The sequence below is a fragment of the Scatophagus argus genome, chromosome 10, assembly GCF_020382885.2.
Source record: "Scatophagus argus isolate fScaArg1 chromosome 10, fScaArg1.pri, whole genome shotgun sequence".
Classification (NCBI taxonomy): Eukaryota; Metazoa; Chordata; class Actinopteri; family Scatophagidae; genus Scatophagus; species Scatophagus argus.
The window spans coordinates 22,109,832-22,123,090 of NC_058502.1; the positions used below are offsets into that span (position 1 = coordinate 22,109,832).

General features: G+C 40.8%; 1 protein-coding gene across 1 annotated transcript in view; it reads left to right on the forward strand.

Annotated features, from left to right (window-relative positions):
• The first annotated feature begins 287 nt into the window (after window positions 1–287).
• LOC124065876 (heterogeneous nuclear ribonucleoprotein L-like) overlaps window positions 288–13,259 on the forward strand; it is a 36,943-nt gene continuing 23,971 nt past the window's right edge. The window contains exons 1-2 of the mRNA XM_046401745.1: window positions 288–760; window positions 12,485–12,603. Of these exons, the coding sequence (XP_046257701.1) occupies window positions 536–760; window positions 12,485–12,603 (344 nt within the window). The 5' untranslated portion in view covers window positions 288–535. The remainder of the gene's footprint in view (window positions 761–12,484; window positions 12,604–13,259) is intronic.

Here is a 13,259-nt window from a genome sequence, read left to right on the forward strand (position 1 = left end):
TTCCAGGGAGTTAAATACGAAATGACTGACTGAAGCACCCCTTTAATTTTCTCCACAGCAGAATATTACACCCTAAATTTACACAGATTTGCAAACTTGGCTCGTTATAGCCTACTTCATACAGTGTTCAAGGAGCTGCAAGGAGATAGCCCACCATTTCTCTCTTTGCTTCCTCTCTGCGCACTTCTCTGCAGAGTGTGGAAAGCTGTCTGTTGACGCATCAACACTAGCCAATCACACGCCGTATCTCCAAGGCGCAGTACCACATTGACCAATAAGAGACTAGCACGGGCGGGATGTGTACTGGCTACTCACACCTACACTCATAGAAAATCACTGGTTTTGGAAAGCAGTAGAATAGACAGACAGGGACTGAGAGTGGGGATAGGGACAGGGACATATATACAAGGAGACAGACTCATACGCGGACGCTGCTCAACGAGGAGACACTACCGGATAAGTGCTGACATGTACGTGTCACTTTGACCAGCTCTTGATATTCGCACTCTCCAACAGGTCTACCGCAGCCGCCAGCATGTCGACAGTAGAAGGAGCCGGGCAGCGCGAGGAAGGGGAGTACGGAAGGGCGGCAAAGCGGCTGAAAACGGAGGACAGGGAGACAGAGGCGGAGGAGAGAGAGGAGGGGGAAGAGGAACTGGAGGAGGGGGAGGATTCAGACTCCGGTTCTCTGCCCGGTAACGGAGAGTCAGCGGTGGACAACCGGGCCCGATGGAGCGCCAGCCAGTACGGAGGACGGAAGGTAAAGAGAGCAAAAATATTATCTAACGCTACCCTGCAGTACAGCATCACAGACGACCGCGTGCTTGCGCGCGTCCGTGTTGTAGCTGCCGCTGTCATTCTGTCAGTGCATCTGCTGTCACACACTACAGGTTCCTTCATGTCAGCACTGACTCTCACGAACTAAATGTTTTCATGCAGTGATTTATCTATTAAAACCAACAGTTATTTGTGATAACTGTCTCGATAATTTGAGATTTTAAATGAAAAAAATCCTCAAGCATATAAAATATTGCTGCAACCACTTTAATCAAATTTTGACTCAATTATTTGGAGTTCAGAGTTGGTTTTGTTACACTGCATTTACCAGTGGAGCTTCAAAATCTCTTCCCAGCTTGCTGTGAACTGAGTTTCAGAATACATAAGGTGTGCAAGTGTGCCTGCTACAGTTCCTCCCAACAGAGGCTCTGTTGGGAGGAACTGTTTTCAGTCTCATTTCAGTCATGAGGCACATTTCATGTTTTGTGCCTGCTTGCTCCCTCTGCTCTGCCTGGTGCTGAGGAGGGTCACAGTACTGTACCACAGGAAAGATGACTGGCACGTTTTGAAGGACTTTCTGCAATCCCAATTCCTCATCCAACACCTATTGCACACTTCTACCTCTGCAAGTCTAGCTGGTGTCACTGAAGCTCCATCACTAGCTTAGCCTGGTTGCCAGCATCCTTTGCTAGCTTCTGCTAATCCTCGTTAACATTAACTAGCGGAACTGTTCCCCTTGCTCCCTTCTCTGCCCATCACTGAAAGGGCACAGGAGGGCTGCTAGCTGTGCCATACTACAGAGAAGATGATACTTCTGCTTAGGAGTGGGCAATCTGATGATCCTAGATTGTGAATGAACTTGAATGGGTTTACAATCTGCTTTTTAAGTGAATCGCAGAGATTACGATATTTAATGTTCTCTTACTTCTGTTTCCAAATATCACATAAGCTCATTGATTAAACCATCACTAGACTATGATGATATGAGGTGTAGACAGTTAATTAATGTGGGTCCTCCTTGGATGATGTTTTGTAAGTGGATGAGGATTTTGTGGCAAAATAGAACTATATTTAATGAAATAATGTGTTTGATGGTGAAAGTGGAGAAATTATAAAACACATGGCCTATCTTATGTTAATCTGGTGTTAACACGTGCTTGAACGACAGTTTCCCCTCACTCCCTCTGCTTTATCTTGCCGCTTTTTGACAACAGACACATGCTGTATCTCTAGAATGGTTTTGTTGGTTGGGGTTACTCAGGTGGTGTCACTGCCTACTCTTACCGGTGAGCTCTAGCTGCAGCATCTCCTGCTAACTAATCTGGTTATTAGCAGTTGGTAACAGTAATTATAGGGTTTTCCCTCACGGTCCCACATTAATGCGGTTAAGGTTATTTTGCTAGTACTGCTCAGAATGAGCAACAGACCTTAGTTTGTCTTGGCCTGCTATCCATTTTAGCACTAGCTATCTGTTTTGCTGGCTTGCTTGACAAGGTTTCAATGTACTATGGTCTTTCAGATGTAATGCATTTGTTGATTGAAGGCATGCCCTGTCTCTGGCTCTAATTCCACACAGTGCTACATGATACACAGACAGTTTCAGGTGCATGCCATAGCTTAACTAGAAGCCCCTCCTTGAGAGATGGATTTTTTTTTCTGTCTCTTTTATTCAGTTAAGTTGTTTGCAGAAAGATGTCACATGGCATCTGAGAGAATTTTCAGTCAAAGTCTCATGTGTGTTTGCATGTCAGAGGTGGAGGCAGTGTACAGGCCACCCTGGCCCTGAAACAAAATGGTGTCAGAGACACTATGGCACACAGGCTGTGTTTTGGGTGAACTAACACGCAAACTGCTAGGTGAGTTCTTCCTGGACGATTGAGAACCAGACCATTTAACCAACAGTGAAGCCTGTTAGCGATTAGCACACATACAGAGATAGAAATAATAGTTACCTGGATGTAACTCTGTTTGTATGAGTATGTGCGTAGCCCTCTAACAAGGACAGCTGGCCCTAATTGTGTCGTTAATTTTCAAAGGGAGAATACAGATGTGCCCGTTTAGTCAACGTTTGCCGTTTAAATGTCACTACCCTCGCTGGTTGGCACCATAAATACTAATCGGTTATTTAACTATAATTATTCTATTAATGTACATGTAGGAGGGATTTGGGGCTAGGTGTACATAGGACACCACTTTGGTCCAGTGGGTGCCACATTTGTTCTTGGGTTCGGGTGTTGTTAGCACGAGGCTAGGTGAACGTTGTGTTGTTGTACTGGTGAAATGTTTGGCTGTATGGAGATTTACAGACAACGGTTATGGATTCCTGCATGTAAGACACTGAAGAACAGACAGAGAGTCATAAATATTAATAAATATAAATATTCCATCAAAGACAAGGAGCTGCAGTGAAACTCTGCTGTGAGTGTGTTAGTTATTAGCCTGTCTATGCAGCCCCTCAGTGGCTGTAAGTTTAATTGCTACAGTACACATTTTAAATTACATACTGACATAATTTACACCGAAATGTCACGTCTTCATAGTCAAATTGTACAACATGTATTCATTACTATCGTTAACAACGTCAGATAGCTGTTATGTTTGAGATCTTATTGGAGAATGTGATTAACAGTTTAAAATGATTGTTACAATGTACATAATATGATTGGTGAATGTTTAGCTTAGATATTAAATTGTACTCAATTTCGACTCTTCTCTGAGTGTTTTCTTACTTTAAGCCTATTTGACTAGTCCAACTTTAAACATGAGGGGAATTGGTCATTTGCTACATGACTAGAAATGAAAAATCCATGCATTTGGGTAGGTAGATAGACTAAAGTGGAGAGAGGTGGAGAGACTACTTCGACAGGTGAAGTAAATAACATTGATTATCTCGTTACAGTGGCACCTGGCAGTGGGTGGGATATATTTGGCAGCAAGAGAACATTTTGTCATTGAAGTTGATCATTGAAGTTACCATCAAAATGGTAAAGTGAAAGGATTTCAGTGACTTTGACAAGGACCAAATTGTGATGGCTATACGACTGGGACAGAGCATCTCCAAAACTGCAGCTCTTGTACACTGGATATAAAATGAGCCAAGGAAGGAAAACCGGAGAACCGGCAACAGGGTCATGGGCAGCCAAGGCTCTCTGATGTACGTGGGGAGCAAAGTCTGGCCCTTGTTGTTGGATCCTGGATCCTGTAGAAGAACTACTGTAGCTCTAATTGCTGAAAAAATTAATGCTGGTTCTGAAAAGTTGTTCTGAAAGTTGTCAGAACACAGTGCGTTACAGTTTACAGTTGTATATGGGGCTATGTAACTGCAGAATGGTCAGGGTGCCTATGCTGACCTGTGTACATCGCCAAAAGCGCCTACGATGGGCTTGTGACTATCAGAACTGGACTATGAGGCAATGCAAAAAGACAGCCTGGTCTGATCAGTCACGTTTTCTTTTTTATCATGTGGATGGCCATGTGTTACATGGTGAAGACATGGCACCAGAATGCACTATAGACAGAAGGCAAGCCAGCGGAGGGAATGTGATGCTTTGGGCAATATTCTTCTGGAAAACCTGGAGCCATGCCATTTATGTAGATATTACTTTGACACGTGCCACCTTTGTTGCTGACCAAGTACAGCCCTTCATGTGAACAGTATTCCCTGATGGCAGTGGCCTCAGCAGGATCATGCGCCCTGCCACACTGCAAAAATGGTTCAAGAATGGTTTGAGGAACACAACAACAAGTTTGAGGTGTTGACTTGGCCTGCAAATTCTCCAGATCTCAATCCAGCCAAACATCTGTGGGATGTGCTGGAAAAACAAGTTTGATCCATGGAGGCCCCAACTCGCAACTTATGGGACTTAAAGGATCTGCCACTGACAGCTTTGTGCCAGATACCACAGCAGACCTTTAGAGGTGTAGTGGAGTCCATGCCTCAATGGGTCATTTTGTGCAACATTTTGCAAGTTCAGATAGTAAAATGGTTACATATTTCCCTCTTACCCTCCAAAACATGCAGAATATATGAGCTGCTGTTTGTTAATACAAAGGTTGCCACTCCTCAGCAGTTTAATGGTTGAGGGCGAGAATCGAGACTCAAGAATCAAGAGTCTTTATTGTCATTATGCGAACATAACGAAATTTTGTAGAGATTCCTGGCTAAAGACACACAATAACACAAATACTTAGAAATGAGAGAGCAGTGGTGGCGACACAGCAAAATACTCTGACTCTCTGAGTCTCTGCAGATACATCACACACAGTTCTAGAGTTTCATCAGTAATGACTTTGAGAACTGTTGTATGAGCCCATACATTTTTTAAGGAAATTGCTGCATATGAAATTTTAATAATAAAATGCAACTCCAAGGATGGAGCATATAGTTTAATGCATTAAAACTGTAATTTTGGATCTGTTTACTGGGTAGTACACTGGATCATTTTCATAGTGCTTATACTGTAATAAACAAATAATAAAAACAATTTTCAGTTCTGCATGTAGTTCAGTGAGCAACAGGTAGAACATGTTTAAGGTTTGATTAGGGAAATGCTAAGACCTGTGAGAAAAGAAAGTCACGAAAATGCATATGTATTTTTTAAGAGATTCAGTTTGATCTTCATCGTCTGTCACCACTTTTACTCCCTTTCATTACACTTTAAAATCTCAGGTGTGTTCAGGCATCAAATGTGGAAGTAAGAGCGTATGACAGATATGACAGAGAAGTGAAACCCTGATGAAATTGCTTGTGACTAAGGATGCCTCTTTGTCCTTTTTGTTTTTCATTTAAGTTGTAATTTTGTGGATGTGTAATAAAAATACACAGTAGAGTAAATTATTTACTGAATGTATCAGTTGACTGTAATCTTCATGTTAAGGTGCAGTTCATCATTTTATCTCAACTAAAGCACTTTGTCTATAAGATCATCTAATTTGCAGCAGACCAGCCTTTATATTATTTATTGTAGTTTTATGATGCTTATCACTCCAAATTCAGTGTCAGGTTTAGGGTCAACAGCCTGTCGAATACAGCAACACCTCAATTTATAATTTGTTGAAAATTACATTTTGTCATGTGAGGGATGAGTATTCACCAAGAGAGCCAAAACAAAACCAGAACTTAAAGTTTCTGTTCCAGAAATGTGAAAATCACATTGATATATACGGTAATGCAATTTACTCAGACTTTCTTTAACTTTACTCAACAGTACAGTGTGACCTGTAGTTCTCATTTGTCTGTCATTTCATTTAGCTGACATTTCATTTACATTCATCTCCTCCTTTCACCTCTTTCACATTAATTGACATCTCATCCACCTTTGTCATTGTTCTTTAACTTAAATCACCTTCTTTCATCCCAGTCTATTTAAATGAGAGTTCAACTGCTCTCTCAACTACCTATATATGCTTTTGTTTGTCTAAACAGTTAAATCAATTAAAGCAACCACTGAGCACATGTTTAAGTTTTTGTTAAACTGGGGGGAGCAAATTCTTGGTACACAACTCCTTCAAGCCAGTCTGTGCTCTACTGTTGAGGGAGTTTATGTATGAGGGAGTAACAGAGACAAACTGTATTGTATATACAAGGTAAAGAAACAGAGAAGTAAAAAGTTTTTGGTCCCTGTGGTAGGATGTAACAATGTCAACCACCCTGTTAGTTCACTGTTCAGTTTGGCTCATTTACACACACACACACACACCAGTGCTGAGTGAAGGTGGTATCACCTTGCTGTGTAATCAGCATTACATGCATGTAGTCTGGTTTCCACAAACACTCAGATATGCATGCGGGACAAAGTTACACAAACACACACACACACACACACACACACACACACACACATGTCATTTGATCATTAGAGGGTAATTAAAAAGATGGATGGGCTACTTAGGGATGTTCATGCCTTCAGTCATTATTTACAGTGAGAAGGATACATTGAGGTGTGGCAGACCTCTTACAAGTGTGCTGTTTTTAAAACAAGATCACGAAAAAGAAACAACAGAAGACATATAAATTATTTACAATACAAGGGAAGTAGGGCTGGGAGATAAGGTATAAACGTAGCGTCAGTAGAAGTGTGTCCACCAGTAGAGATTTGGCAAGATTTCCCAAGTAAACAGAGGAGGAGGCGAGTGAAATTGTAAATTCAGAACAGGAAGCATCCCTCACTTGTAATACTGTTCTCATTTGGAACCTTACAGCTTCCATTTTGAAAGTATCTTAGTTTTACTGTTTTGAGACCTTTGTTTTTAAGTGAAGTTATTAGCTTACCAGCTGCCAAGATGGAAGATGGATTGTTGTATGCAATCACTGAGTTTTGCCTCAGTGCCAGTCAAGTTAGTGGTCACCTATGAAACAGAAATCTGACATAGAATTAGTCATGTCCCTTCAGACAAAGGAACTGTGACAGCAAGGAGAAGGTTATAACATGCTGCAAGACAATGCTGTATTCTAAATAATTCAATTCAAACTTCAAATAAACCTGATACTGGAACTGAACATATAACCATTAAGAATTCAGGCTCAGTGTTAAGTACAGAGCCTTCACTTCAGATGCTCTCACAAACATATACCTACATACATATTTATTTTAGGTTAACAGTGATAACTGTTGCTGGTATTGGTAAGCGTAAATGGGATGTGAACATTATCTAAAACATAAAGACATTAAGTAGATCCATTTATGCATTATGCATACAATGCCTATAACAAGTGTTGGTGATGTTTTCCTCTTTTATTGCTTTTATAAATGGAATCATGGCCAATATAATAATGTTTAAGTGAAAACAGATTTCTTATACAGTCAATTAATTTAAAATATATGTAAAATAAGTGATTGCATAAATACTCAACCCCTTCAAGTCAGTATTTAGTAGATGCACCTGTGACCACAATCACAGCTCTGAGTCTGTGTGGATAGGTCTCTGTCAGGCTGGCACATCTGGGGACTGCAGTTTTACTCCACTGTTCTTTGCAAAACTGCTCAAGCTGTCAGGATGCATGGGGATTGGGCCTGAACAGCCCTGTTCAAGTCCAGTCACAAATTCTCCATTTGAGGTCTGGGCTTTGACTTGGACACTTCAGAACATTCAGGTCTTAAAAAAAATCTTTGTAGCTTCTCCCAAGTTGTAGTTGGATTGCAGACTGAATCAGACTGTCCTCCAGGATTTCTCTATATTTTGCTGCATTCATTTTATCCCCTACTTTTACAAGCCTTTCAGGTCCTGCTGCTCAGAAGCATCCCCACACCAAGTTTCACTGTGGAGATGGTGTTTGTGGTGATGCACAATGTTTGGTGTCTGCCAAACACAGCTTCTGGTCTGATGGCCAAAGAGCTCCATTTTGGTCTCATCAGACCAAAGAACCTTCTTCCAGTTGACCTTGGAGTCTCCCACATACCTTTGGGTGAACTCTGACTGGTATAGAAGCCAGGCAGCAGCTTTTAACTCTTTCAGAGTAGTCATAGGTGTCTTGGTGGCCTGCCTCACTAGTCCCTTTCTTGCACAGTCACACTTTGTGAGGACAGTCTGCTCAGATTTACAGATTTACACTTGGGCCTTCCATTTCTTAATGATATATTAAACTGAGCTCCAGTGTCATCCCAGACTTGGATTTTTTTTGTATCCATCGCCTCACTTATACTTTTCAATAACTGTTTCTTATAGTCGCTTGCAATGAGGTCATAACTGCAATTACAGATCAAGTGGACAGATTCCTGTGGTGATGGTAATGGTTGTGTAATGGTTGTGTTGCTCCTCACTATATTACTATATGCATACATACATTAACTGTCAACATTGAATCCATTGGTGCTGACCCAACCACCATCAGTATACTTTCTGTGTCAAGTTTATATTTTCTTGTGGTAAGTGACAGTCCAGTAACCTTTCCTAAAGATAAATCTGAGTTTGAAAAGCGTATAATGGTGTCACAATATTTTTTTTTCTGGCTGTGGCAGCTGTAATTACAACACCAAATATTGCCAGCCACTTGGTTTGTTATTAATGAACAACTCGGCATACAAGTCCTATTTAAGTTCTGTTCTAAATTCAAACCAGAAACACTTCCTGTTACCAGGGAAATTATAGGTTAGCAGTTTGTGTTAGTGTACAAGCTGATGACTAAGAACATGACTTCATGTGAGGATGAGAGCAGTGAGAAGATGGCGGCTGTCCAGTTGCTGTTCTGCAGGCTGCAGCAGAGAGAGAGAGACAAATAATATTTTGAGGCTGCACTGCTAATTTAGAACATGAAGACTTGGAAGGATTTTAGAAGAAAGGATACTACAAATGTCAACACACCAGCAGTGAAAACACATGGACTACATAGTGCCTGACAATATTACACTCAGACCCAACAACAATAATACAACCTTATGTGACCTTGCAATTTCTTATAAAATGCTTATAAAGATATGGTGATTTTCATTTTATTGTTATGATGTTGCTAGGAGAAATAAGAATTTTCATTATTCAGTTTCTAACTGGAAATGCCTGTTAAACACACAAAGAATTTTAACACTATACAGAATTTTTCACATTATTTACAAAGTCAGTGCAAAGAGCACAAGTTGAAAGTACTCAACTTGAGCGATAAAATCATGCATGTTGAGGGACTTTTGTTGTGTATGGGCCACAAAGCTCTGAAGCCGGGAAGCTCTGGAGAATCAGATTCTGCTCCCATTCAGTGGACAGAGCGCTCAGAGTTTGCTTTTAAAACTTGTGGGATTAAAATGTGCTTTCGTTGTCACTCTTGTTTCTCATCCTGTCAGCAGCAGTGATCTGTAATATACAGTACTGTAAAGAGTCTCTTTTTGTCCTTGTTCACTGCTGACTAGAGAGGAAGATGAGTGATGAGTTAAGTCCTAGGCAACACACACATCCTAGGTGTGCTCTCAAGCTTTTGGCTAATGTACAGTAAGGGCAACAGATAGTTTGCTTTCTATATGGACAAAAGCACATTTGTATTAATAAGAATTGTATTAAAACCGGAGAATGATAGTTGATTGTTGAGTCTAATTCCCAGGTTGTCAAATACTTATGCGTTGGTTTGGTGATGCACAACACATACAGCAGAATTGTTTTTAAACATAGATAATATTTGACTGATTGATTTCTCCCGTTTGTCTGGAACATTGAAATCGTCTAGGACACATTGACCAGCACCAAAGCAGAAAATAATGCCTCGAAACAAAAGATTGCTAAAGCCACAATATTTAATAGCACGAGCATTCACTTTTGCTTGAATGCTAGTGAAGGAGCTAGCTACCCTCAGAACAATGCGGCAAAATCTTTAAAATAAAGATTCCTCTCAGAGCATGTGGTCTTCATTGCTTTCCTTGACACTGTCCTCAACGTGTCTGGTTATCGGAGTGCTGACAGTATGCTGAAAAGCTATTGGAGGCCATGGAGCACACCTTGCATGACTTCCTCCTGGTAAGGCAAGTGCTTTCAGGATCAGAAAATCCTTTGTTCAGAGAGTCTTGCCAACTTCTGATCACTTCCCTGGGAGACATTTTTGCCATCTTCAAAACTCTGCCTGAAGTGGCAGTCGTAATTGCAGTTTGCAGTGTTAGAGCAGGTTCAGTCTTTAGAACATATTCAAATGAGAGAGAAGGTCAGAAGGTGTTTGTCTGAGGCAAAGACAATCATCTCTGGCATTGGTGATGCATTTCATCACTCTCACATATTTGCATATTTCATGGTGCTAATGTGTGTCAACCATGCAACTTTGGGCAGAGTAAAGGTTAGACGCACCTGTCATCACTGAGTCGAGACCAGATTTTATCTTATTTCATTTTTTAACTGTGACAAAAATGTCATTTAAAATAGATTTGTGGTGTGGTGTCAGTGAGAAGGTGTAAACGTCCTGTGTTTTATTAAGAACATTTGAGTCTGGATAGAGAAAGAAAAAGGCTGGTTATATAAAGGTATGGGATTTGTTAATTAAGAAAATTGAAAAGAATAGATTTAATCACCTCTGCCTACAGCTATATATTGTTTATTTACTATATCAGATCTACAGAAATCTGTATCCACAAAGTGTTGTGAGCAGTATATCAAAGTACTCAATTCACAGCTGGGGAAAATGAACACAGTGATGAAGAAATAAAAATGCTAAGTGTTCTTTTTGTGTGTACAGAAATAATGCTAACATGTCTGAAACACAGAGGTCAGCAGCCTGGTCAACAGAAGACGAAGTCAGTCTCATGACAGTTAGATGAGCCATCTGCCTGTATAAATAGACTAAAGGGAATGTCAGTGTAAAAGAGAAGCACAAAAAGAGGGAATGGCAGGGGTGTTGAATAAGGAGAATGAGATAAGCAGAGGGAAATGATTAAAGTTTAAAAGAGACAGAACATCTGAGGGGATAAACCGTGGATGTATAAATAGAACTGGATACAGATTTGGGTGTAGGGCTCTCTTCTTATGAATGTTGTTCAATGGCACATGAAGCCAAAAAAGCTACTTCCTGTAGTAAAGAAATTACTCAATTCATGTTCAACAGACTGTTCAGATGGTCGAGCCAGCTAACTTGTGGTTTCGCCCTCTGCTAACTTCAATGGGGATAACGTTACTTTATCATGCATCTCTTCTAGACTTTCAAAATTATTTCTAATCTTGCAATGAGTCATTTTGCAGGGATTGTAATTCCCGGAAAAATGTACCTACCATTTTACAGCCACTTCTTTCACTGCTGTGTTTCCATATAAGTATCAGCTGATTTAAAGCCAACTTCAGAAGAAGAAAAAAATGCAAAGTGGGCACGTTTTTATCACCTGGTGTAGAGAGAATAAACCAGAGGATGGTTGTCAGAGGGTGGTGGTTTAGGCTACGTTACGCATGGCTTCAACAGAGTAGAAGAACAGGAAACAAAACCAGTTTTCTAATCCTGAATCTTCTAACAGGAGGTGTTCAGACAGAAAACAGTGCTGCATTTAAAAACAAGGGGCTGCATTTGTGTTTTAGGTACTGGTGAAAAAATGATGGAGTCCAGTTTCAGTCATAGATCGCTTCTTTCTTTGAAGGTTTTTCAGATGCTAAAATACTCCACAGCAATTTACACATCTGGAAATTATCACTGTGACATTAACTTTATCCTCTGCCTCTAGAGACAACTACAGTGACAACAGCATAATGATGTTGTTCATGTTGCACAGTAATTTACCAGGAATGTGCACATACACAGATCAGCCACAACGTTAATCCAACCTTCTTAATATTTTGTAGGTCCTCCTTGATCTTCCAAAACAGCTCTGACTTGTCAGGGGAAGGGAAACAGGACCTCTGGGGGCATCAGAATGTTGGATTCTTTGGGTCCTGTGCATTGAGAATGGGGCCTCCAGATGGGAGGGTGGATCCGGCTTATTCTGGTGCATCCCCTCAGATTCTCCATCAGGTTGGGATCTAGGGAGTCTTGTTTTGGTCCTTGACACATTCCTGAGCTGTTTTCAAAAGGTGATGGGGTGCATCTGCGCGGGGTTCATTTGCTGCTGACTTGGAGAGGCATTGCTATTCGGGGGGGGGGGTGTATTTAGTCTGTAATGATGAGGTGTGTGGTGTGTGTCAAAGAACGTCCAAATGATTAAACATCACATGACATTTTTGATGTCCAGAGACCGCCGTGTTTTGACTGCAAATACAGCAAGCTGCACATCATCTTGATGTGAACATAGTGTGTAACTGTAGTTAACTGTGTGTGTTTCAGGATAATGGTGAAGACTCCCATCGTATCTCACCCAGTCCTGTGGTCCATGTCAGGGGTCTGTGTGAAGCTGTGGTGGAAGCAGACCTGATAGATGCCCTGGAGAAATTTGGACCCATATGGTAAACACTCATATTGTTTTATTGTTTTGTTATTGTGTATATGTGTGTGTGTGTGTGTGTGTGTGTGTGTGTGTGTGTGTGTGTGTGTGTGTGTGTGTGTGTGTGGTAGGGAGAGAGAGAGAGCAACAAGAGAGCAACCTGTAAACTGTTTCTTCCGTTCTGGATTGTAGGAGTCTGGAACTTGCACGTTTTTGAGCTTGCATAATATGACAGGTTTTGATTGCACACTAAGGATAGGTCAGTCCTATGACAGACTGTATCAGTACAGAAAAAGAGAACAAACTGACTGCAACAGGACAGTTTCAGATTCATCTACACACCAGACCTGTGTTTTAGCTGAGCCAGTGATTAGTTATTAAATAAAAAATATTAATCTTGTGTGAGCAAACATGCCTCCCTAGTTCAGTCTACAGGCTTCTTTATAACTAATATCTCTTGATACACATTCAGAGAGAAGTTTAGTCAAGTTCATAGACAAAGTCTGGGTGAGTTTTCATATCAGCAGCAGAGAGAACAGAAGGACTCTAGCAACAGTTTGAGCATTTTACTTGTGTCATGACCTGGGGTCATCACACTTTTACAGATGAAGCTGAAAATTAGACCGTGCTCAAAGTAAACATTATATGTGCTCCAAGCAAGTGATTCTTAGTTTTGAC